The following is a 26,684-nucleotide window of genomic DNA, read 5'->3' on the forward strand; positions in this document are numbered from 1 at the left end:
AAGGGAAGTAGTGACGTTTTGGAATGCAGACTTTGAAGGAATGGTCTGCAGGTGTCATGTCTCATTTGGAGAGTCCCTGATGTGCCCAAACTGTGGAAACCCCCCACAAGTGACCCCATTTTGTAAATTAGACCCCACAAGGAACTTATCTAGATGTGTGGTGAGCACTTTGGACCCCCAAGTGCTTCACAGAACTTTATAACATAGAGCCATACAAATAAAAAAAATTAAATTTTTTTCCACAAAAATATTTTTGCCCCCAATTTTTTATTTTCCCCAAGGTTAAGAGGAAAAATTGGACCACAAAAGTTGTTGTGCAATATGTCTGGAGTATGCCGATACCCCATATGTCGGGGTAAACCACTGTTTGGGCGCATGGCAGAGCTTGGAAGGGAAGGAGCGCTGTTTGACTTTAACGCAGAATTGGCTCGAATTGAGATCAGACGCCATGTTGAGTCTAGAGAGCCCCTGATGTGCCCAAACAGTGGAAACCCCCCCAATTCTAACTTCAACCCTAACCCCAACACAGCCCTAGCCCTAACGGGAAAATGGAAATACATTTTTTTTTAATTTTATTATTTTTCCCTGACTAAGGGGGTGATAAAGGGGGGTTTAATTTACTATTTATGGCGGGTTTTTATGTTTGGCAGCTGTCATACGCTAAAAGACGCTTTTTATTGCAAAAATAGTTTTTGCATCACCACTTTTTGAGAGCTATGATTTTTCCATATTTTGACCCACAGAGTCATGTGAGGTCTTATTTTTTGCTGGACGAGTTGACGTTTTTATTGGTACCATTTTCGGGCACGTGATATTTTTTGATCGCTTATCATTCTGATTTCTGGGGCACAGAATGAACAAAAACAAGCAATTCATGTATTCCTTTGGGGGGGGCGCGTTTACACCGTTCTGCGTGTGTTAAAATTGATACAGCGGTTTTATTCTTCGGGTCAGTACGGTTACAGCGATACATCATTTATATTTATGTTTTGGCGCTTTTATACAATAAAAACAATCTTATATAAAAAAATTATTTTGCATCGCTTTATTCTGCAAGCTATAACTTTATTTTTTCGCTGATGATGCTGTGTGGCAGCTCGTTTTTTGCGGGACAAGATGACTTTCAGTGGTATCATGTTTATTCATATAAGTCTTTTGATCGCGTGTTATTGCACTTTTTGTTCGGCGGTATGATAAAGCATAGTTTTTTGCTTTTTTTGAAGGGGTTCACTAAATGGGTTAACTAGTGGGACAGTTTTATAGGGCAGGTCGTTACGGACACTGCGATACTAAATATGTGTACTTTTATTGTATTTTTTTATTTAGAAAAAAAAAAAGATTAGGGAATATATTTTTTTTGTTTAGGAATTCTTTTACAATTATTTTTACAAGTGTTTTTTTTTTTTTTTTTTTTTTTTTTTTTTTACACTTTATTACTTGGTAAATAAAGGGGGGAGGACATCACTATCTAGTGTCAGATCGCTGACCTGACAGTTTGCACAGCACTTTGTCAGATCAGCGATCTTACAGGCGCTGCACAGGCTTCCTCCGTGCCTGCTCTCAGCAGGCACTGAGGAAGCCGCCTCCCTGCAGGACACCTAAGACCCCTCCGGCCATATCGGATCCGGGGGCCTGCAGGGAGGAGACCCTCGGAACAACGCAGCACATCGCGTTGCTCTGGGGGTCTTAGTGAAGCACGCAGGGAGCCCCCTCCCTGCGTGATTCTTCCCTGTATCCCCAGTACACTGCGATCATGTTTGACGATCACAGTGTGCCAGGGGTTAATGTGCTGGGGGCGGTCCGTGACCGCCCCTGACACAGTGCCGGGTGTCAGCTGTGATAATCAGCTGACACCTGGCCGCGATCAGCAGCGCTCCCCCGTGAGCGCCGCTGATCGCGTTGGACGTACTATTCCGTACTTGAGACTTAGGTCCCAGGTCACATGGACAGAATAGTACATCCAATGTAGGTAAGGGGTTAAAAATGAATGCCACCGAGTGACCCCTTGGCATTTAGTAATCTCCTGAATGCCCCAACAAAAGTAATGCCCCAAGATAGCCACATAAAACAAAGTCTGAGTCTCCTCAAAAAAGTAATAATGGCTCAAGTTCTTATATGTACACATATATAAATACATACATAATACATGTAGTTATGAAGCCCCCAAGATCTACTCCATGTATAGTGCAGCAGTACCTATTTATAAAAAAGGAGAAAAAAAACCCAAAAAACATAGGGGCACCAGAGATAAGCGGCTTGATTAAAAAAAAACAAAAAACTCCAGTCCAGTATCCAGATCAAAGGTACCTAACAGATAGATGGGAGGCCTACAAATTATAGTCAGGGCAACAATCTCTGAAATGTGACACACAGATGAGGTCGTGCCAGTCCTGCCTACCAATAAAACAGGTCAGGGACGCCAAAGAGATTTACAGGTCTCCTGTCTACTCGCCAGGTAACATTAACCTGGAGCGGAGTCTTGCAAATCGATGCACTCATCATTAGTAGGCACCAAAACCTAGATCCTCGATAGTGCACACCAGCACGATCAGCATATCGATAGAGGGACTCTGACGTCCTGTGCGTGCCCCTGCTGTTCGGTAGGTCCCTCCATGCTCAGGAACTCTGTCATTGCTGAGAACACAGGCAGAAACATACATAAAAATACTACACATTGAAGTGGGTAAATCTTAAAATCCACTGCATTCTCCCATTTCTATAGGCACTTTTGTACATGTAAAATACTGTGGATTTGCGGTGCTACACCCAGGTGACAACCAAACATCACAGCAAATAACTAATTTTCCCAAAGCATTTTTTTATTTTAAAAAGAAAAAAAAAGTTACAATCAACTTGATTGCTGCAAATGAAGAGAATTAATCTTTTCTCAGAGAAACAGACTCTTCTCTTACGCCATCCTTGGTGACAATGCTGATTTTTAGGGAATCCCCTGTGTACACATCTCTTTCTGCTGCAGAAATAAATACATCTTTTACAAGTTGTTGCGCCTTTTCCAAGGTTAATGGAAGCTGTTCCACATTTTGCATGTTCTTGTATCCAATCTAAGAAGAAGCATAGAAATATTAGCCTTGCCATATAGAAATAGAAAAAATGTAAGTATTGATAAAAAAAAGGGGGCAAAACGACCAGTTATAGGGTCTCCCTTAGGCTATGTTCCCACGTAGCGTTTTAAAACGCTTACTAAAAACCGGACTCCTTCCCAGAAATTTCACCGCGATTTTGATCGCGATTTTGCCGCGATTTTCGCGTGCGATATTCAAGCACTTTCCAAGCGATTTGAAGCATCGCTTGGAAAGTGACTGACAGGTTGGTCACACTCGTCAAACATAGTGTTTGATAAGTGTGACCAGCTTTTTACTATTGAGGCCGCCTATGCGGCATCAATAGTAAAAGATAGAATGTTAAAATGCTAAAAAAAAAAAAAAAAAAAAAAAATCGGTGTATATTTACCTTCCGGCGTCCCGCGCTGCATTCCCGGGCCTCAGCGTTCCCAGCGATGCCTTGCGAGACCTGTGATGAGGTAGTCTCGCGTTGCTATAGCGATCTCGCGAGACCGCTAGAGTCACGCGAGACTACGTCATTACAGGACCTTGCCGCAAGGCATTACTGGGAACGCTTAGGCCGGGAATGCATCGCGGGACGCCGGAAGGTAAATATACACCGATTTTTTATTTTTTATTTTTTTTTTTTACAGGGGTATGGTACCCAGGGCCTGGAGGACAGTCTCCTCTCCACCACACCGTGGGTACCAACCGCACGAGACGCTTAACTTCCCGCATGGTGGGCATAGCCACATGCGGGAATTAAGCGGTTCTCATGCATTCCTATGGGTGCGGAATCGCGGCAACTCTTTGCGATTCCGCACAAAGAATGAGCATGCTGCGATTTTTTTCACGATGCGATTCCGCCGCGGAAAAAAGCGCAGCATTAGCACAGCATGTGCGGAATACCATAGGAATGCATGGGGGGCGTTCTGTACACGATTTTTAAGCGTTTTCGCGCCGAAAATCGCGGCAAAAACGCTTACAAATCGCTACGAGTGCACACAGCCTTAGTGTCTCTAGTATCATTGAGGGCCCCATTTCAACACTCTGCTTTAAATATTATCCTTCCAGACAACTAGCAAAATGTATCTGTTAAAATATATAGGATACAGGTAAGGAAGCGGCTGTGTGTGGAGGGAACAAATGGTGGAATAGTCTGCTGTAAACATAGAATATGTCAGGGGTTTGGTAAAGAACACTTGTTTAACCCCTTCACGACATGCGCTGTACATGTACTGCGCATGTTGTGTCCCTCCATTTGAAGTGGGCTCAGACGCTAAGCCCACATCTTTCCGGGCACATGTGTGATGTTTTGAACAGCTGACATGTACCTCTAACAGCTGCAGGTGGAATCATGATCCACTCGTGGCTGTTAACCCATTAAATGCCACTGTCAGAGATTGTGATCGAGCAAGAAGCGTATTACTAATCCCGCCCATCTGCACCTCGTGTCACATGACCACGGGTCGCCGATCGGTTGGAATGACAACCCGGGGTCTGCAGCAGACACCTGTGGTTCTCATTGTGGATCTGCTATGATTGCCGCCCCGAGGCCAATGTTCATAAGATGATTATTTCTGTTAAACATGTGCAGCACAAGCGATCAGAAGATTGCAGCTTCAAGTCTCTTAAGCAGGCTACTGAAGCAAGTGAAAAGAAAAAAAAAAGTTGATTAAAAATATTAGAAAAATAGAAATATAAAGTTCAAATCACTCCTATTTTGCCCCATTCAAAAAAAAAAAAAAAAAAACACACACAACACCACCACATTTGGTATTGCTGCATTAAGAATGAATACAATAAGGAAACTAACAAAAAAAACACAGATTTTTTTTTTGCCCACCGCAACACTGGAATAAAATACAGCATGTGATAAAAATATATTATCTATCCCCAATAATGGTATCATTAAAAACATCAGGTCAGAGTGCAGAAAAATAAACCCTTAACCAGTCCCCAAAACTGGAAAAACCACGGGTCTCTGAGAATGGCAGCTATATTGACGGAAAACTAAAAAAGTTATGGCAAAAAAAACGAAAACGGAAAAACGGAAAATCCCGAAGTCTTGAAGGGGTTCAAGACACATCATATGGTCGAAAGTGAAGCATGGAATGGGCTTAGGAACTGTGCCCACAGAAGCAGACTAATAAATCTGGCATGCGCCTGTAACAGCACATGGATCAGGCGGTGTCGATGTTACTATGGCAGCCATGGACAATCGAGAGTCATAAAACGGCAACTTATACTATTTTCAGCAATAATACTGTACTGCAGTATAGCTAAGTGATCGTAGGTTCATGTCCCCACAAGGAAAATAAAAATCAAGTAAAAATAAAACATTAAAAAGTTTAAAATTACCCTAATTTTTCCATAAGAAAATAAAAAAAAAAACAACCCATGCTGCATTTGGTTAAATTATTATATTTAAGCCGTTATTGAAATTTTCTGTTTTCATATCAATGTTGTTAAAACCCAATAAAAATATTTAAAGTAAAAAAAAAAAAAAAAGTTATTTAAAACTTATGTTGGTCTGCAAAAATGGGAAAAAATCCAATCGAGAAGAATGAAAAACATTAGAATTACTTTTTATTTTATTTTTTTTTTTTTTTAGGTATATACACACTCACCACAAAAATGCAATAGATCAAATAAAACATCATATGCACTCTAAGACTATGTGCATACGTACAGTATGCAGAAAATTTCTGCATAAAAACAGGACTGCTTCCCGGAAAACGCACGTTTTTTCCGCTCCCCCACAGACAAATAGAAAGTAGCCAGAAATGTGGAATTTACCGCGAAATTAATGAGCATGCTGCGTTTATTGCGAAGCGTTTTTTCGTGGTAAAAAACGCATTAATATGCACAAAAGGTGCAAAATGCATTAAAATGAATGGGAAGCTTCTTTTAAGCGGATTTTTTGATAAATCCGAGGGAAAACCGCGAAAAAAACGCTGTGTGTGAACACAGCCTAAAATGTGATTATTAAAACTGTCAGCACACAAAAAAACATCACCACCCTCACACGTCAGACTGCTACTCACAGGTGATCTGATCCTTGCCAGCGTGTAGCAGAGGCAATCAGACAACTGCAGCTTCACAACCTAGTGCACCTCCAACCCGTGTACAAGCCACTTGTACAGAGAGAACCTGCTGTCACTTGCACAGTGAGGATATGGACTGAGGAGAGTGATGATGCTCTGAGAGACTGCTTTGAAACAACCACTTGGGAAGTGCTGCAAGATTCCTATGGTGATGACATGGATGGTCTCACACACACTGTATAACGGACTACATTAATTTCTGTGTAGACAACACGGTACCCACAAAAGTAGTGAGGTGCTTCTCTAACAACAAACCATGGATCAGCCCCGGAATAAAGGCTCTTCTCAAAGAGAAGAAGTTGGCCTTCAGATCAGGTGACAAGGGCAGGCTGCGAGAGGTGCAGAAAGATCTGAAGAATCTAAATCAGGCAGGGAAAGGCTAATTATAAGAGAAAAATTGAACTGAAACTGTCACCGAAAAGGATCCATGAAGTCTGGGAGGGTCTAAAGTCTATATCTGGGCATAGACAGACTCTCCAGGATGGTTGTAGATAAAGAGGGGCTTAATGAACTTAATCTATTCTTTAACAGATTTAATCACACACTGGCTGCCCCTGCATACCATTCACACCTCTCTGCTACAATAACCTCACCCCCTGCTGCAACTTGTCAACTGAGCCAGGGTCTGTTCTTCACAAGTACCCAGGTTGCAAAAGAACTGAATAAGATCAAAGTTTTGAAGGCTGCAGGTCCTGACGGCATCAGTGCAAGACTAATCAAAACCTGCGGGCACCAGCTGAGTGAGATCATTACATATCTGTTCAATATGAGCCTGAGAATGGGTATAGTACCACAACTGTGGAAATTATCGTGTGTGGTACCGGTTCCGAAGAAACCTTATCCGAAAGACCTTAATGACTATAGACCTGTAGCATTGACATCACACCTGATGAAGGTATTAGAGAGACTGGTTCTCATACGTCTCCGTCCTCTAGTGAGCTCGGATATGGACCCTCTCCAGTTTGCCTACAGGCCGGGCATTGGTGTGGATGATGCCATTATCCACCTTCTAGATAGGACTCTCTCTCACCTGGAGAAACCTGGGAACACTGTGAGAATAATGTTCTTCGATTTCTCTAGTGCTTTTAACACCATACAGCCAGGTCTACTGAGAGACAAGCTGGGCCTTGTTGATGTGGACCTCCAACTCTCCACCTGGATCCTTAACTACCTCACGAGCCGACCTCAGTTTGTAAAGGTTCGGGACAATGTGTCAGACACGGTGATCTGCAATACAGGGGCACCTCAAGGTACAGTTCTTGCCCCTTTTCTCTTCACACTGTACACTGCGGATTTTAGGTGCAACTCATCTAGCTGCTACTTGCAGAAGTATTCTGATGACTCTGCAATAGTAAGCCTCATCACAGGAGGTGATGAAAGAGTACAGAGACACTAACCAAGCTTTTGTGGAGTGGTGTCAGAGGAACCACCTTAGGATTAATTCCGGGAAGACCAAGGAATTGGTGGTGGATTTTCGCAAAGGCAAAAATCCACCAGTAGTGGTGAACATTCAGGGAAATGACATTGAGATAGTCGACACCTATAAGTACCTTGGTGTGATCCTCAATAATAAGCTTGACTGGGCCCATCACTTGGATGCAGTGTACAGGAAGAGCCAAAGCAGGCTTTATCTGCTCAGAAGGCTGAGAGCCTTCGGAGTTAGAGGGGCACTCCTTGCATCCTTCTTCAACTCTGTTGTGGCATCAGTCATCTTCTTTGGTGTGGCGTGCTGGGGTAGTGGCATATCAACCAGGGATAGGAATAGGCTGGACAAACTGATTAGAAGGGTCAGCTCTGTCCTGGGATGCCCCTTTGACCCAGTTCAGGAAGTAGGCGACAGGAGGATACTGGCCAAGGTGAGCTACATGGTGCAGAATGATTCCCATCCCATGCATGAGACCGTGACAAAGATGTGCAGTACTGTCAGTGACCGGCTACTTCATCCTAAATGTGAGAGGGAGCGCTATCGAAAGTTCTTCCTTCCTGCTACAGTTAGGCTGTATAACCAGCACTGTCCAAAACGAAGAACGACCCAAACAGTGAACTGATAGATCCAAAGTTGTGACAGTCCGGTTACATTTTTTTTTTTTCCCCCCGTATATGTACCTACCTACTGTCAATATAATGCCTTTATGCATCTGTATCTGTACTTGTTCCTGCCTTGCTGCTGTAATGCTCTGAATTTCCCCATGGTGGGACGATTAAAGGATTATCTTATAGTCTCCAATGGAGACTATCAGCATGAAAAAAAAAAGTTGTGGAATTGCATTTTTTTTGCAATTTCACTGCACTTGGTGTTTTTTTTTCCGGTTTTTGAGTACACAACATGTTAAAACCAATGGTGTTTAAAAGTACAACTTGTTCTGCAAAAAACAAGCCCTCACACAGCCATATTGACGGCAAAATGAAAAAAAAGTTATGGAAAGAAAGGGAGCGAAAATCTAACAAAAACGAAAAAGGGCTGTGGCGTGAAAGGGTTAACCCCTTAATTACCGCCGATACATCTTTTTACTGACCTGAAATATAAGAGACTAGCATCCCTATACAGGTGACAATCCAGGAGCTGCTGTCAGCTGTACACTATAGCTGACAACATGCTGCATTGGCAACGATCAGTGTTGGCACTGACCATATCTGTTTAACCCCTTAGCTGCTGCTGTCAATTGTGACTACATCATATAAGTGGTTAACAGACTGTGGGGATTCCTCTTTTTCCCCATCGGCATCCTGAGATCATGATTGTGCAGTCCTGATGTTTGCCATGGCAGTTCATGACCAAATAACGGCCTTAGAGTCTGCTGACTGTAGTATTCTGTTCAGAAGCTAGCGACATTTTGTGATAAAAATACACTTTTTCATTCCCATCATGTCACTTTGCATTAATTCCTGAAAATCACCTGAAGGGTTAATCAACTATCTGACAGACGTTTTCAATATGTTGAGGGGTGCGGTTTTTAAAATGGTATCACTTTTGGGGGGTTTCCAATATATGTGACCCCCAAAGTTAATTCAAAACTGGGTAGGTCCCTAAAAAAAAAAAAAAAAAAAAAAAAAATACTTTTGTAAGTTTCCTTGGGAAAAAGGAAAAATTGCTGCTACATTTTAAACCTCCCAAAATGCTAACAAAATAAAATAGCATTTTACAAATGGTGCTGATGTAAATAAAGCAGACATGAGGGAAATGTTATTTATTAAAGTTTTGCTATGGGATGACTATCTGGGTTAAAGGGATAATCATTCAAAGCTTGTTATTTTTTTTACATTTGTCAAATTTCTGATATTTTTTATAAACCAAAAATATTGATCTAAATTTATCATTATCATAAAGTACAATGTGCCATGAAAAAAAAAAAATCTCCAAATCAATGGAATATATGGAATATGTTGAAGCATTTCAGAGTTATTACCACGTAAAGTGATAGTGGTCAGACTTCAAAAATTTGGCCCGGTCACTAAGGGGTTAAAGAGGTATTTCCACAATCACAAGCTATCACCTATTCACCGGGCCACAACCATGAGCAGGGTGTGCTAGAGTCCCATGTGCAGGGAGCAGCAGTGTAGATCGTGCTCTGCCACTCTATTTAAAATGTAAGGCATTGCCGGAGATCACCAAATACAATACTACCGTTATCTCTGACGTCCACTACACCGCCCAACTATTGTAACACAAGAGTAATAATTAGATGATGTAAATGGGCCTTAAGCGTTTTCTGACCTCAGACAGTATAGTATGTGCGAGGTCAGATCTCTTTGATGAGGGGCTCCGGTTGTGAGCCCGCATCAAAGCCGGGACATGTTGGCTGTTGAAAACAGCTGACATGTGCCCGCAATAGGCGCAGGTGAAATCGCGATTCACCCGTGCCCTATTAAATAGTTAAATGCTGCGGTCAAACACTGATGGCGGCATTTAACCAGCGCTTCTGGCCACCAGGTCGGAAACAGGTGCATCGCCAACCCCCGTCACGTGATCATGGGTCAGCGATGCGTTGGCATAACAACCAGAAGTCTCCTAGAGACTTCTATGTTTTTTGATGCCGGATTGCTATGAGCGCCACCTGGTGGCAATAACGTGTAATCAAAAGATCGTATCTGCACATAAATGGTATTCGTAAAAACGTCAGCTCGGCACGCAAAAAATAAGCCCTCACCCAACCCGAGATCATGAAAAATGGAGACGCTACGGGTATTGGAAAATGGCGCAATTTTTTTTTTAGCAAACTTTGGAATTTTTTTTCACCACTTAGATAAAAAAAAAAAAAAAAGAACCAAAGAACCTAGACATGTTTGGTGTCTATGAACTCATAATGACCTGGAGAATCACAATGGCAGGTCAGTTTTCTCCTTCGTCTCATTGGGGGACACAGAGACTGTGGGTGTGTGCTTCTGCCGTCTGGAGGCTGACACTAAGTATACAAAAAAAGAGTTAGCTCCTCCTCCGCCGCATACACCCTCGCCCCCAGACCGGGCGTAACTCAGTTTTTTCCTTAGTGTCTGATGGAGGCACACGCAGTCTGGAGCTCCAGACTAGGTTTTTTTTTTTTTTTTTTTTTTTTTCCTCTATGAAGATAAGACAGGGGCGACGGATCCTATAGAGAGGATCCGATCTCCCCAAATCATCAACGGGCGACCACGTGTGAGTAACCCTCCACGTGTTTCTCTCCCGCACCGAGGGACACATCTGGGACTTTTCCCCAGACAACTATTTTTCTTTTTTATTTTGAAAGAGGCGGCAACGCATCCTGATAAGAGGATTGCGGTTTCCCCATCGTCCCCAACGGGCGAGCACGTGTGAGCGATCCTCCACGTTGTTCTCTCCTGCAACGTGGAAATGCCCCTACCACCCCTAGGTAGTGAGTCCAGGGGTGGAGTTGGAGGCGCAGGTAAGCCAGGGATTGAAGCGGAGAGCGGTACAGTAGCCTCCCCCTCCATGCCCAGGGATGGGGTTGAGAAGCACCTCCGTAGAGCCCCCTCGGCGGCCCGGCTCACCTTTGGTTGATCAGGCCGGGACCAGGTAGTCCGTCTCTCACCCGGCGCTGCCCCCGGCGGGTAACGCCGCACGCGGAGCGCGGCCGGAGCCCTGCGGGCGGCCGCGGCCCCCGCTGTATGGGGAGATCCGTGAGCGACCGGGGGCGGAGAGCGGCGGGCGCGCACAGTGACCGGGGAGCTCCCGCCCCCTCCCTCCAACGCCGCACGTGGAGTGCGGCCAGAGCCCCGCGGGTGGCCACGGTCCCCGCTGTATGGGGAGGTCCGGAGTCCGCGCGCCCGCCGACTTCCGGGGATGGCCGGAAGCCCCGCCCACTAACTTCCGGGGGCGGAGAGCGGCGGGCGCGCACAGTGACCGGGGAGCTCCCGCCCCCTCCCTCCAACGCCGCACGTGGAGTGCGGCCAGAGCCCCGCGGGCGGCCACGGTCCCCGCTGTATGGGGAGGTCCGGAGTCCGCGCGCCCGCCGACTTCCGGGGATGGCCGGAAGCCCCGCCCACTAACTTCCGGGGGCGGAGAGCGGCGGGCGCGCACAGTGACCGGGGAGCTCCCGCCCCCTCCCTCCAACGCCGCACGTGGAGTGCGGCCAGAGCCCCGCGGGCGGCCACGGTCCCCGCTGTATGGGGAGGTCCGGAGTCCGCGCGCCCGCCGACTTCCGGGGATAGCCGGAAGCCCCGCCCACTAACTTCCGGGGGCGGAGAGCGGCGGGCGCGCACAGTTACCGGGGACCTCCCGCCCCCCTCCTTGCATTTCCTCGCCGAAGTGGGGCCGGAAGCCGCCCCCTATCTCCCGGAGTGCGAGTGCCCCGGCGGGTAACGCTGCACGGAAGAGACGCAAAGTTGGGCCATTACCGGTGGGTAAGTGCATCCCCGTTGCGAGTGCCGCACTAGTAGTCAAGGAAGGGGTTATCCTCCTCCTCCTACCCTACCTTGCAATATGTCTGGCAAAGGGAAAGCTCACTCTTTCCTAAACGCTGTTTGCGTTTCCTGTGGGGTCAGGCTGCCTAAAGCACAGCCGGGTAAATTTTGTGAAGCCTGCGAGTCGGAGCGAGCCCAGGAGCCCCCCATTGTTGCAGAGCCCAGAGGTCAGGACCCTCCAGAATGGGCGGTGTCTTTATCAAACTCTATGATATCCCTTACAAAGGCAATTGAGTCTCTCCAAGGCCCAGGTAGGGACAAGGATGGTGGTCTGCCAGCGGAAGACAGCTCGTCCACGTCTCAGGACCCTCCGACCGTTAGAGGCCGCTCCAGCACCAGACAAGCTCATAGCAAAAGAGCTCGTTCCCCGTCGGCCGGACCCTCTGGGGCTTCGGTGGCGGGTATTAGGGTCTCTCGTTCCCCGTCGCCGAGCTCAGGAAGCGAGCAGGATGAGGGCGAGGAGGAGGAGGAGGCCTGGAATCCAGAAAGCCTGGGATACCAAGACTCGGTGGACAGCCTCATTGAGGCAGTCAACCAGACTTTAGAGATCGAGGACGATGTGTCCACGGCCTCAGGTCACAAGGTCTCCTTCAAAAAGACCAGGCGACCGCATAGAAGGTTTGCCACGCATCTGGAGTTCGAGGAGCTAGTTCAGAAACATAGGGAACACCCGGATAAGCGTTTTGCAATGCAAAAAGCGCTGCAAGCTAAGTATCCGTTTCCTCCTGAACTCCATAAGGGATGGGTGGAGTCGCCAGTAGTGGACCCACCGGTATCACGTTTAGCGTCAAGATCGCTATTGTCGATACCCAGCGGTTCTTCTATCAAGGACCCAACTGATCGCCTTATAGAGGGGCTTGCCCGCTCGGTGTATGAGGCAGCGGGGTCGGCCCTTGCCCCCTCCTTTGCGGCTACTTGGGTGGCTAAGGCCATGGTTTCGTGGACGGACGCTCTGCAGAATGCCCTCCAAGACAGAGACCTGCCTGCGGAGGTCTTGGAGGTGACAAATCAGATCTTAGGGGCAAGTGATTTTCTCGTCAGCGCCTCTCTGGACGCGGCCGAGTGTTCTGCGGTGGCAGCAGCAAATGCGATCGCCATTAGGCGAGCATTATGGCTGAGATTGTGGAAAGCGGATTCTATCTCCAAAAAGTCCTTGACCTCATTGCCGTTTCAGGGCAATCGGTTGTTCGGTGAGAAGCTTGATAAGCTTATCTCAGAAGCCACAGGGGGGGAGGAGTAGTTTCCTCCCGCAGCAGAGGACTTGGCCAGCATTCAGGCAGACACAGAGGCGTTTTCGGCCTTTTCGTAACCCCTGGAGGGGGTCTTCGGCCAGAGCATCCACCTCCGCAAATGATGGTCAGATTAGGGAAAGGCAAATCTCTTACAGAGCCAATCCGCTGGGTAGAGGCCGAGGCCGTTTGCCCAGAACAAGGGGGGCCAGATCCCAAAAGCCTCCAGCAAAATGACTCGAGGCGCTTCGTACCTTCGGACGACAGAGTGGGCGGACGCCTACTAAGGTTCAGCCACGTTTGGGTCGCAGTGGCACGCGACGCTTGGGTGGCAGAATTGATATCGTCCGGGTACAAGATAGAGTTTCTCGGACTCCCGCCACGGCGATTCTTCCGTTCCCGACTTTCCGGAACAGAGTCGCAGGCGGAGAGTTTGTTACAGGCCATAATGACGCTACAGCGCAACGGGGTCATTGTCCCAGTACCGAAAAGCGAAGAGACACAAGGTTTTTACTCCAACCTGTTTTCGGTCCCCAAAAAGGACGGGACAGTAAGGCCAGTATTAGATCTAAAAATCCTAAACAAATTCATCAGAGTCAGGCGGTTCCGGATGGAATCCCTCCGTTCGGTCATTGCAGCCATGGATCCAGGGGAGTTCCTGGCCTCGATCGATGTGCAGGATGCATATCTGCACATTCCAATTTTTCCTCCACACCAGAGGTTCCTGCGTTTTGCGATCGGAGGGCGACATTTTCAGTTTGTTGCTCTGCCCTTCGGTCTGGCCACTGCTCCCAGAGTCTTTACGAAGATAATGGCGGTGGTTATGGCCATCCTGCATGCTCGGGGCATAACGGTACTACCTTACCTGGACGACCTTTTGGTAAAGGGGCCGTCCTTTCAGGCGTGCCAGGAGAATGTCAGTATCACGCTGGATACCCTGGCGCGTCTAGGCTGGTTGATCAATCTGAACAAATCGTCCTTGGTTCCAGCCCAGAGAATTGTATTCCTAGGCATGGTTTTCAACACCTCCCGGGGGCTGGTGATCCTCCCTCAGGACAAAGCGCGAAAGATCAAACAGGGGGTACGGAACCTTCTACAGCCAGGCTCCAGATCCATCCGGTACGGCATGAGTGTGTTGGGCAGAATGGTGGCGGCGATGGAGGCAATCCCGTTTGCCCAGTTCCATCTCCGTCCGCTTCAGCATGCGCTCTTGTCAGCATGGGACAGAAGGCTGCTATCCCTCAGTCATCGGTGCAATTTGTCTCCGCTGGTCCGACAATCACTCCGATGGTGGACTCGCGACTCGTCTCTTGTCCAGGGGAAACCCTTTCCCCCGGAACAGTGGTTGGTGGTGACGACCGATGCAAGCCTGCAAGGTTGGGGAGCAGTTTTCCAGAGTCACACAGCCCAGGGGCGGTGGTCCATTCAGGAGATAGTTCTCCCGATCAACATTCTGGAGATACGGGCAATACGATTGGCCCTGCAACATTTTCAGTGTTTCCTGAGACACCGGCCGGTGCGCATTCAGTCGGACAATGCTACAGCAGTAGCATATGTCAACCATCAGGGGGGCACGCGCAGCCAAACAGCCATGCGCGAGGTTGGACTGGTACTGCGTTGGGCCGAAAAGAACCATGTGGTAATTTCAGCGGTGCACATTCCGGGAGTCGAAAACTGGGCGGCAGATTTTCTCAGCCGACAGGGGGTCGCGGCAGGGGAATGGTCCCTGCACCCCGAGGTTTTTCAACAGATCTGCCAACGGTGGGGGACACCAGACGTGGACCTTATGGCATCCAGAGAGAACGCCAAAGTGCAAAGGTTCGTCGCTCGATCCCTCGACCCGCAGGCGATCGCAGCAGACGCTCTGGTGCTTCCATGGAGCCAGTTTCGTCTCCCATACTTGTTCCCCCCGCTACCTCTGCTTCCAAGGGTCATCAGAAAGTTAAGGAGAGAGAAGGTTCCAGCAATTCTGCTAGCGCCAGACTGGCCTCGGAGGGCCTGGTATGCAGATCTGGTTCAGCTAGTGGTGGACGTACCCTGGCGTCTACCAGATCGACCGGACTTGCTGTCCCAGGGGCCGATCTACCATCCGAACTTAGGGGCCCTGTGTTTGACGGCGTGGCCATTGAATCTTGGCTGTTAACACAGGCAGGATTCAGGCGCGATGTGGTGGCCACGATGGTGAGTGCCCGAAAACCTTCCTCGGCGAAGGTATATCATCGGACTTGGGAAGTTTTTTTCCGTTGGTGTAGGGATCGCGGAGTGGCTCCTCTGGTTTTTTCAACCCCCAACGTACTGGCTTTTTTGCAGGCAGGGCTGGACGCAGGCCTGGCTCCGAGTTCGCTCAGGACGCAAATCTCGGCCCTGTCGGTCCTTTTTCAACGAAAGGTCGCTTCGGTCTGGCAGGTTAAGACGTTTATGCAGGGGGTCGCACATTTAGTACCCCCCTATAAAGCGCAGACGGAATCATGGGACCTGAACTTGGTGCTCAGAGCCCTTCAGGAGCCCCCCTTCGAACCCTTACAAGAAGTCTCCTTACCTTACCTGTCCAGAAAAGTCGTTTTTCTGGTAGCTATTACGTCTATTAGGCGGGTTTCGGAATTGGCGGCTTTATCTTGTAAACCGCCGTTCTTGACTTTTTATAAGGATAAGGTAGTTTTAAGGCCAGCTCCCCCCTTCTTGCCGAAGGTTGTCTCTGCATTCCATATCAACGAAGACATTGTCTTACCTTCGTTTTGCCCGGCACCGGTGCACAGGGTAGAAAAGGCTTTGCACACACTGGATCTGGTAAGAGCTCTTAGGAGGTATGTGACAAGGACAGCATCTTTCCGCCGGACAGACTCTCTATTCGTGATCCCAGAAGGGAGACGGAAGGGGCTTGCTGCGTCCAAAGCGACTTTGGCCAGATGGGTTCGCCTGACGATTCAAGAATCTTATGAAATCAGTGGCACGCCGGTTCCGGCAGGGATCAAGGCACACTCGGCTCGAGCAGTGGGTGCCTCATGGGCACTGCGACACCAAGCTTCAGCGGAACAGGTGTGCAAAGCAGCTACCTGGTCCAGTTTGCATACGTTTGTCAAACATTATAACGTACATACCCAGGCATCCTCGGATGCAAGCCTGGGAAGAAAGATTCTTCAGGCAGCAGTTGCGCACCTCTAATCAGGGGCGCAAAGTAGCATGGATTGGGTGAGCTAAGATCCCACCCAGGGACTGCTTTAGAACGTCCCACAGTCTCTGTGTCCCCCAATGAGACGAAGGAGAAACATGGATTTTTGTGAGTACTCACCGTAAAATCCTTTTCTCCGAGACGCTCATTGGGGGACACAGCACCCACCCTACTAGCCAGTTGGCTTTTGCTTATTTTAAGTTATACAAATCCTTATGTAAGGATCAGGGTGGTCCCTTTTCCAGACGTATAATTTCTTGCCTGAGTTTAAGGCGCGTTCTCCTACTGCTTATGCACTAAACTGAGTTACGCCCGGTCTGGGGGCGAGGGTGTATGCGGCGGAGGAGGAGCTAACTTTTTTTGTATACTTAGTGTCAGCCTCCAGACGGCAGAAGCACACACCCACAGTCTCTGTGTCCCCCAATGAGCGTCTCGGAGAAAAGGATTTTACGGTGAGTACTCACAAAAATCCATGTTTTGCATCTAGTGAACTTAGTAAAAAAGCCACATAAAAAAACGTGTGGGATTGCACTTTTTTTGCAATTTCACTGCACTTGGAATTTTTTTCCCGTTTGATTACACGAAATGCTAAAACCAATGATGTCTTTCAAAAGTACAACTTGTCCCGCAGACATGGCCATATGGAAAAATAAAGTTATGGCTCGGGGAAGAAGGGGAGCGAAAACGCAAATCCGAAAAAAGCTGCGGTCATTAAGGGGGTTAAGCAATGACAGTTGATTCAGTTCAAATAATTTACATATTTTTGCACAGAAATAATAGGCAAAAGGATACATCACGATTAATGATATTACCTGGTTATCTAAAAGGGGCTGAAGCATGGCACTTGCAGAACCACCAGCCTTGTATGCATCTCTCTGGTAGGATCCTACTGGGTCAAAACTGTACACTGCTCCTTTACCTAAAAAAGAAAAGGCAACAGTAAATGTGTGTCCCTTATAACAGCTCCACATATGTAAAGGCTAAAGCCAATTTGTCAGCATGCACTATCTTTATCAGAAACCAAGCCTATTGTAAATTAATTTGTAGAGTACAATTACTGCTTATTGATTATTAAAGGGGTTGTCCACTACCAGACAACTCATTCTCAATTGCTCTGACAAAATGCTGAAAATCTCCCACAGCGATTACGTGATGGCCAGGAATCAGAGCATCAAATTTCCAGAACTTAGGAATGGTTTGGGGTTTTTTTTCCATTTTATTTGAGGCACAAATTAAGAACAGATTGTCCAATAATAGACAGAACCCTAAATGGCTCATGCACCAACATGCAGCTTACATCTTATACCGGCTTCTTCATCTGAGCAAAGGCTCTAGGATATAGTATTATTGAATTCCAGTGTCTTGGCAAAGTCTTGATAAATTAATAAAAACCCTGCATTAAAAATGAGTAATCTCAGCCGCGCTGCCCTGGTCCAGTACTGTCCTCTGTGACAGCTGGTCTTTATTTCTGTGGACACCTGTCACTTACTGGGCTCTGCAAAATAAATTACTACTATAGGGATCACAATATCCAAATGGTTAGACAAAAAAGGGGTTTCCCTGTGTCAGCCCACTGCTGCCATATCAGGATACTACAGATTCTTTAGCTCTTTCATTTTTGGGGAGATCGGTAGGTTTCTAACACTGCAATCAAGCAAGCTCATTCTTTAAAAGAAATAAGCAAATTTGGCACCAATGTTGGTAAAAATCTGATTTTTAAAAATAAAGTACACATGTAGCCCCCAACAGTGAAAGCAGTAAAATACAAACATCATGAAACTATATAAATTTGTTATAGACAACTGGCAAAATAAAGTTGTCAGGTTATCTGTATTGCTCAGGGAATGCAGTAAGAAAACGAATCCCGACAACAGCACTTGCTTTTTTTTTTCATCCTTCAACCGCATTCGTTTTTGCCCTCAAAGCCCATCTTTTAATAAACTGACAAAAACATAAGGTCATGGCTCATTAACGGCAATATCGCTTAACCCCTTTGCGACCTATGACGTATAAGTAGATCATAGGTCGCCTCCTTCGTTTGATGCGGGATCCAGCACTGAGCCTGCATCTTTTCAGGCACAGCTGATCTGTGATAGACCCGTGGTTGGTAAAATATCATTGTCAAATCATTTAAAATCCCCAAAAATGGTGTCATTAAAAACGTCAGTTCAGCGTACAGAAAAATAAGCCCTTAACCAGTCCCCAAAAATGGAGAAACCACGGGTCTCTTAGATTGGAAGCCATATTGACGGAAAAGTAAAAAAGTTATGGCAAAAAAACGAACACGCAAAAACAGAAAATCACAAAGTGTTGAAGGGGTTAAAGACATCATATGGTCGAAAGTGAAGCATGGAATGGGCTTAGGAACTGAACACACGACACACTGCAGAAGCACACAAATCTGGCATGTGCCTGCAACAGCGGATGAATCATGCACTATCGATGTTACTATGGCAGCCATGGGCAATCGAGATTCATAAAACGGCAACTTGTTATTTTCCGCAATAATACTGTACTGCAGTATAGCTAAGTGATCGTAGGTTCATGTCCCCACAAGGAAAATAAAAATCAAGTCAAAATAAAACATTAAAAAAAGTTAGTTTCAAATTACCCTAATTTTTCCATAAGGAAAAAAAAAAATAACCCATGCCGAATTTGGTATGTCTGGTATAGTGTGATCCAATAAATTATTATATTTAAGCCGCTATCATTGAAATTTTTTGTTTTCATATCTATGTTGTTAAAACCCAATAAAAATATTTAAAGTAAAAAAAAAAACATTTAAAACGTATGTTGAACTGCAAAAATGGGAAAAAAATCCAACTGAAAAGAATGAAAACATGAATTACTTTTTTTGGTCTACATGCTCACCAGAAAAATTCAATAGATACGGTAAATTAAAACATCATATGCACTCTAAAATGTGATTGATAAAACTGTCAGCGCACAAAAAAACCCAATACCCTCACACGTCAAGACTGAAAAAAACCCAAAACATTTTAACCACAAAATTATACAGGTATAAGTTTATTGCGGTAATCATACCGATTTAAAGAATCAGGTTGGAAGATCATTTGATACTGCAGTGCAAATTACATAATTGTCTTTTATTTTTTGGGATTTGAGGTTTTTTTTAACCAGACTTGGCATTTTTTTCGGTTTTTCATTACATTATACAATATCATGATACCCTGTGTACTCTCTCCATGTAGGTGGGCAATCACATGACCAAATGAATGAGATGTACATAGTTGCAGTCATGTGCCAGCTCGACTCTCCTCCACTTCTATCAATGTTATGGCCAAAAAAAATGTTTAGTTGGCATGTGACCACAAGTGTTCACTACCACCCACACAGGGAATTGACACAGCATGCACATCACTAAGGGTATCGTTACACCTAGCGACTCACCAGCGATCCCGACCAGCGATATGACGCGGTCAGGATCGCTGGTGCATCGCTAAGTGGTCGCTAGTGAGCTGCCACTCAGGCAGATCTCACCAGCGACATAGCAGGGGACGGGGATCGCTACTTACCTGTCAGACGAGGCGATCCTGCGTCCTCCCGCCCGGCTCCACGCGTCGCTCGTCGTCACAGCAGGAAGCGCCGCAGGAAGTGGACGACGAGGAATGGTCCAGCAGCTTCTCGCGCGATCAGCGATAACAAGCGGGGGAGCCGGTCGGAGGTAAGTATCACATGCAGCGATATCGCTAGCAATATCGCTGCAACGTCACAAAATCGGTGACTTTACAGCGATATTGCTAGCGATATCGCAGTGTGTAACGGGGGCTTAAGTCACATTTCAGCAGTCTGCAGTCATCTAGAAAGAATGCCGGAGTGTCCTTCTTAGAATGAACCGCTTTAGTGCTTTAAAAAGCTTTTCAAAAAGGTCAGGTCTCTTAGAAAATTGGCAATGGAGTTTTTGGTGCAGTTATTTGAGCCATAAGAAGAAAGTAGTGTTAAAATTCATCATTTTTGGATTATCTTTGGAAAAAAACAGGGATTTTTGTGTACTCACCGTAAAATCCTTTTCTCCGAGCCACTCATTGGGGGACACAGGACCATCGATTAGCTCCTCCTTTGCAGTATACACCCACACACACACTGGCTCCAGCTGAACCAGTTCAGTGGCAAAGCAGTAGGAGAACCTAAACATCAAACAAGGTTATAACATGTCAATCAAAAAACAAAGCCAACCATAAGGCTAACAGGGTGGGTGCTGGGTATCCCAATGAGGGGCTTGGAGAAAAGGATTTTACAGTGAGTACACAAAAATCCCTGTTTCTCCTTCGCCTCATTGGGGGACACAGGACCGTGGGACGTCCAAAAGCAGTCCCTGGGTGGGAAAATGACGCAACAGATCAAACCCCATGTACCAACTGACTAGAGATGTGCTACCGCAGCCTGCAAGATCCGTCTGTCCAAGGACGCATCTGCAGAAGCTTGGGTGTGAATATAGTAATGCTTTGAAAAAAGCATGCAGACTGGACCAAGTCACAGCCTTGCAAACTTGTTCCGCCAACGCCTGGTGCCGAATGGTCCAAGATGCGCACACCAACCGAGTGGGATGTGCCTTAATCCCCGCTGGGATAAGCTTGCCTCTGACACGGTAGGACTCCTGAATCACCTAGTGAATTCACCTGGCTATCGTGGACTTAGAAGCGGCTAGTCCCTTCCTGTGCCCCTCTGGAAGGACGGAGCAAGGCATCCGACTTACGGACTGGCGCCGCCGAGAGACGCATCTCCTGAGAGGTCTCACCAGATCCAGAGTGAGAAGGGCTTTCTCCACTCGGTGTACTGGCGCCGACCAGAGCAAGGCCAGGACAATGTCCTCGTTAAGATGGAAGGAAGAGACCACCTTGAGCAAGGAGGACAGGGACGGCCTGAGAACCACCTTGTCCTGGTGGAAAATTAGGAAAGGAGCTCGACAGGACAAAGCTGCAAGCTCCGAGACCTGTCGGATAGACGTCACCACAACCTGAAAGGCGACTTTCCAGGAAAGGTAGGTCAGTGGACATTGAGACTCCCTGAATGAAAAAGTCCTTACTTGTAGATTGGAAGCAATCCTAAGCTGGAACAAGACTGATAAAGCCAAGATTTGGCCCCTGAAGTAACTCCACGCCAGTCCTGAATCTAAGCCGGACTGAAGGAACTCCAAGATGGTTGGGATGGAGAAGACCAGAGGACGTCCACGATCCCTGCACCATGAGAAAAAGGCTTTCCATGTGCGGTGATAGATGAGTACCGATGTAGGCTTCCGGGCGCTAGTCATGGTGGAAACCAGAGATTGGGAGAAATCAGCTTCGGTTAGGACCCTGGATTCAACGGCCAAGCCATTAAACACAGTGCCCCTGAGTTCTGGTGGCAAATCGGGCCCTGGGAAAGTAGATCTGGTCGACCCGGCAGTCGCAAGGGCATGTCGGCGACGCGTTGTACCAACTCTGCGTACCACGCTCGCTGTGGCCAGTCCGGAGCAATTAGGATCACCAGAACCCCCTCTGCTTTGATCTTCCTAATGACCTTTGGGATCAACAGGAGCGGGGGAAATATGTAGGGGAGACGAAACGGACGCCATGAAAGGACCAGTGCGTCCGCACCGATGGCTTGAGGATCCCGAGACTGAGCTATGAACTCTGGCACCTTGGTGTTTAGTCTGGAAGCCATCAGATCCACATTCTGAGTCCCCCAGCGAAGACAGATTTGGCGGAAAATCTCTGGATGAAGGGCCCACTTTCCGGAGGAGAGACCCTGGCGGCTGAGGAAGTCTGCCGACCAATTTTCCACGCCCGGAATGTGAACAGCTGAAATGACCAAAAGGTTCTTTGCGGCCCAGTGGAGAATGTGAAATACCTCGTGCACTGCTGCGGGTGCCCCCCTGATGGTTGATATATGACACCGCCGTGGCGTTGTCCGATGTATCCGGACGGGGCGACCCGCTAAGAGATGGTGGAACCATCGCTGGGACAACCAGATCGCACGAATCTCCAGAATGTTGGTCGGAAGGCACGCTTCCCGAGGAGACCAGCGTCCCTGGGCCGTGCGGTGACAGAAGGCGGCCCCCCAGCCGAGGAGACTGGTGTCGGTAGTGACCACTAGTCATTGCACCAGAAGAAAGGACTTCCCCTGGTTGAGGGAAGACCGCAACATTCACTACTTGTGTGCTTGTCTGACCCACGGGGACAAATGGCACAGCCAGTCGAGGGAGAACTGGTTTCTGTCCCAGGCCGCCAAAAGCGCATGCTGTAGAGGACGGAGGTGTAGCTGGGCAAAGGGAATGGCTTCCACTGCTGCTACCATTCTCCCCAGAACACTCATGCCAAAACGGATGGAGAAGGGGAATGGGCATCAAAGTGCCCAGGCTCCCTGTTGCATGGCTAAGACTGTCTCGAGGGAGAATCACCAACCCTCGGGAGGTGTCCAGGATCATTCCTAAAAAGGACATCTGCTGAGCTGGAACAGGAGAGGACTTTAGATTTATTAGCCAACCCAGGCGAGAAAGTGTCCAAAGCGATACACACACTCCACATATGCCTGGAAAGACAGTCCCTTGATCAGAAGGTCGTGTAATACTTTTGTCTGGCCCATTTTTGGAGTTTTGTGTGAAACGATCAATGTTTTGCTTTTTGCTTCATTCTCTTTTGTGTTTTTTCATTTAAGACAAATTAAATGAAGATAATAACAAAGAATTTGTGTTTGCAATCATTTTCAGAAAGAAACTGAGTATTATCTGACAGAATTGCAGGGGTGTCAAAACTTTTGGCCACAACTGTAGCTAGGGGGCGCTATGTGTTCTCCCCAGGATACGCACGGAGGCATATTGAGGCTATGAGGATGCATTGCGGTCACAGGCGTAGCTGGGATTGCAATGGGGAAGCAGTGGAGTATGAAGGCCATAGGTGTGCATGGCTGTCACGGGCGTAGTGTGACTGCAATGCCGACTGATAAAAAAAAAAAGTGTTAGTCTTGGACATTTTAGTATCCAAGGCAGAGGTAAACCTGCTCTGGATGTTGTGTTTGAAGCAGACTGCAGGATAATAGTTTGTGTAGTATGTTCCATTCCGGACCCAGGTTTTCCATGTGGCTGAAAGCCAAAAGTTTATTTGTTAAATGCCCTGCAGGAAAGGGTTAGTGTTGAGACTGAGTGAGTGCTTAGTGGGTCTCAGGTGTGTCAGGGCCAGAGAGAGGCCTGGCAACCCACAGCATACACAGTGGTGCTGCTGTCCACGATGACTGGTCACAGATGTGGACAGGGCTTGTGCCCGGAGGAGAACCGGAAGTAGACTGTCCTGTGCCCGAAGGAAGGACCAGCGTGTCACAGATGCCGACAGGAGGATGTGTACGGCTGTGAGGAGAGACTGTGATACAGCAGTGCAGGACACCCACGGGAACTAGTCAGAGGAGGACTAGCATGTGTAGTGACTGCAATCTAAAGGATGCTGTGAACTAATGAAGTGCTATGAACTGGTGTGAACTGAAAACTGATAATATGCACTGAAGTTATATGCATTTGAGTGAACTAGAACCTTTTCTGTCTGAAGATAACACATTAAAGAGACTTGTTTGAACTTTGCAGGTCACTGCCTCATCACTGCGTATGGTGCTACCGCTGCCTTACACTGCAAACACCTGGTGAGGGGGAAGCGAGAAACGGAGCTTACGGATGCTGATGCACAAGAGGGCCCTGAGAGACGTACTATGGGTCCGTTTTCTAGCTTTCCGTGTATTTTATGCTTGAGAGCGGCCCCTGCTGGCCGACGGTCCCGGTGAAGAACAGGAACCTTCTGAAACAGGCAGACAAATGCAGCGACCCGTGGAGGGGTCCTTTAGGGACTCAATGGATTTAGTCAGTGAGGCCATGGACTGCGACAGACGAAGCCCACTCAGGGGAGCTAGGTACACAGGGTTCGGTAGAAGCGGAGGGCTCCTGAGTGCATTCGGGGTCACAGGCTTTATAGAGAGGGGTACTCTGTCCCCGGGGTAACGAAGACTGACAGGAAGTACATGAGGTGAAGAACACTATGGGTTTTGGAAGCCCTTCTGGATGTCTTAGAAAATGACACGATGTATCCCGGTATGACCTGGCTCTGCTAGGTGCCCTAATGAGTGACGAGTAACGGGAATATACTGCAGGGAAGACAAATGTCCTATTCCCCTCTGTCGCAGTGCAGCCCTTACCCATGGTCCTGTGCCCAGAGCGGTCCACTCCACTCCTTGTAGAGACCCGATTGAGATGTCACCGCTGTTATGCCCGAGAATCGCCGGCACCAGGAGGGTCCCTGCAGTGCAGAGGGAAAACAGGTCCCCAAGTGTCCAAAAGTAATGGGTGCCTGGAGCAAAAAGGAGGTTGCCCTGTGAAGAAACGCAAAGAGAGAGGGCGGAGATGGCAGAGCACGCGCGAGCGGGGAATTCCAGCTTGCGGCCTAGCAAAGGCCGAAGCCGGGGAGTAAATTTCTGGCGCCAGCCGGAATGCTAGCGAACCACACACCAGGGGCCCTCATGCCAAGCCCGACCCCAGTACTCACCAATCAGAGATCCGTAGTGCCGCTGAGCTCGACCACTCAGCCTGCAGGTGCGTAGCGGACGGTGCAGGGAAGCCCTCCATCCCCTTGTTAGGGATGTGGAGAGGGACTATCCGCCTCCTTCAATTACTACTGTTCAGTCAGTGGTGACGCAGTGGGGGATGCTCGGACGCCATAGAAGCCACTATAAGTCCCAGGAGTTCACTCCCCCAGGATGTGACAGGGCTGTTGTCCGGCTCTAGTGGGCCTGGCTGCAGAAGGGGGTAATGTGGAGGCCGCACTCCATGTTCCCGTCTTTTGATGGTTCGGGAAGAGCGGAGCCCTTACGGGACCCGTTATCCCTAGAATCCAGCTCAGGCATGGCTATAACGGTGCAGGAGGGGGTATGTGGAGGTGACACTCCACGTTCCCGCCTGTTGTTGGTTGGGGGAGATCGGAACCCTAAAGGGATCCGTCTCCCCTATTGTCCTTGAGTAAAAAAGGTAAAAAAGGTAAAAAAAATAAAATAAATTGCTGTCTGAAGAGCAGACCTGTGTGCCTCCTACAGACACCAAGCATGAACTGGTTCATCTGGAGCCAGTGTGTGTAGGTTGTGGTGCAGTAACCTCTGTTAAAGCTAGGGGGCGCTGCATATGTGACTCAGAATATGCATGTGGGCATTTCCTTGATTGTGGTGGTGAAACAGTGACCGGCATGATTGTAAATGCCCAGTACGTGTAGCAGAGCTTCTGTGCGCTATAAGCCCAAAAAATAACGTTGTCATGCTGGGACTAGTAGCCCACGAGTTATTTACTTATAAGGGGGGCTTATAGTGCTAGTCAGAGAGCTGGGTGGGATCCGCTAGCAACACATACACCACCCACATATGAGGGTGGTTTGGGATATATAATGTGACTGAGGTCTGATCACATGGGTTGTGTGTTTTGACCCTGAGTGGTCAGAGTGCAAGGTCCTGCAATGCCTGTGTGTTGGAAGTGTCTAGGACTGAACTTCCTGGAGAGCACATGGAAAGGCCCGGACCTGGTACAGTCTGTGATGGCTCTGCATAGGGGAGCTACTGCCCAGCTGTGGGCCTGGAACTGTAGACGACCTAGTGAGCAAAGCATTGTCCAGAACGGTGATCCCAGTGCAGTCGCTTCCCTGATAACTCGTGAGCGATAACCATGAGTGATACTGACTGTGGTCAGTAAGAAACTGTTTATGTGGTAACGCTGAATGTTTAATGGGAGTTGTACCAGTGGCTACATGCTAATTTAGTTCATGAAGAGCAGTTTATGCTGAGGTTTAATAAACTGAATGAACTGTTTAACCCTGAGTGTCCCAGCGTATGCCTCAAAGACCGGCCAAGCGAGTAAATCCCCGTCCACTCATATGGTGGATCTCTACAGGGTGTATAATGCAGAGGAGGAGCCAATCTTTTTTTCTATTCACTTCGTGTCAGCCTCCCAGCGACAGCAGCATACACCCATGGTCCTGTGTCCCCCAATGAGTGGCTCGGAGAAATGGATTTTACGGCGAGTTGTTAAACGTTGTGAAAAGTTAACAATGTTGTGATAACATTCTCACGGTTTCTTCTAAATAATGTTCCAATTTATAATATTTCAGGTACACCTTTCATATATTCTAAATTTTGCCTAGAAAAGCTGAAAATCAACACTGCACCAACACTAAATGGATGGTTGGTGGAAGTCCGACACCAG

General features: G+C 47.6%; 1 protein-coding gene across 1 annotated transcript in view; it reads right to left on the bottom strand.

Annotated features, from left to right (window-relative positions):
- Window positions 1-2,798: 2,798 nt before the first annotated feature.
- The window catches only part of LOC141049012 (proteasome subunit beta type-1-B-like), a 54,849-nt gene continuing 30,963 nt past the window's right edge, over window positions 2,799-26,684 (bottom strand). Inside the window, exons 5-6 of the mRNA XM_073545105.1 lie at window positions 17,278-17,384; window positions 2,799-3,062 (exon numbers count right to left, since the gene is read on the bottom strand). Of these exons, the coding sequence (XP_073401206.1) occupies window positions 2,877-3,062; window positions 17,278-17,384 (293 nt within the window). The 3' untranslated portion in view covers window positions 2,799-2,876. The remainder of the gene's footprint in view (window positions 3,063-17,277; window positions 17,385-26,684) is intronic.

Source organism: Dendrobates tinctorius, unplaced genomic scaffold (assembly GCF_039654945.1).
Source record: "Dendrobates tinctorius isolate UK_male_01 unplaced genomic scaffold, ASM3965494v1 ptg000140l, whole genome shotgun sequence".
NCBI classification, from domain to species: Eukaryota; Metazoa; Chordata; class Amphibia; order Anura; family Dendrobatidae; genus Dendrobates; species Dendrobates tinctorius.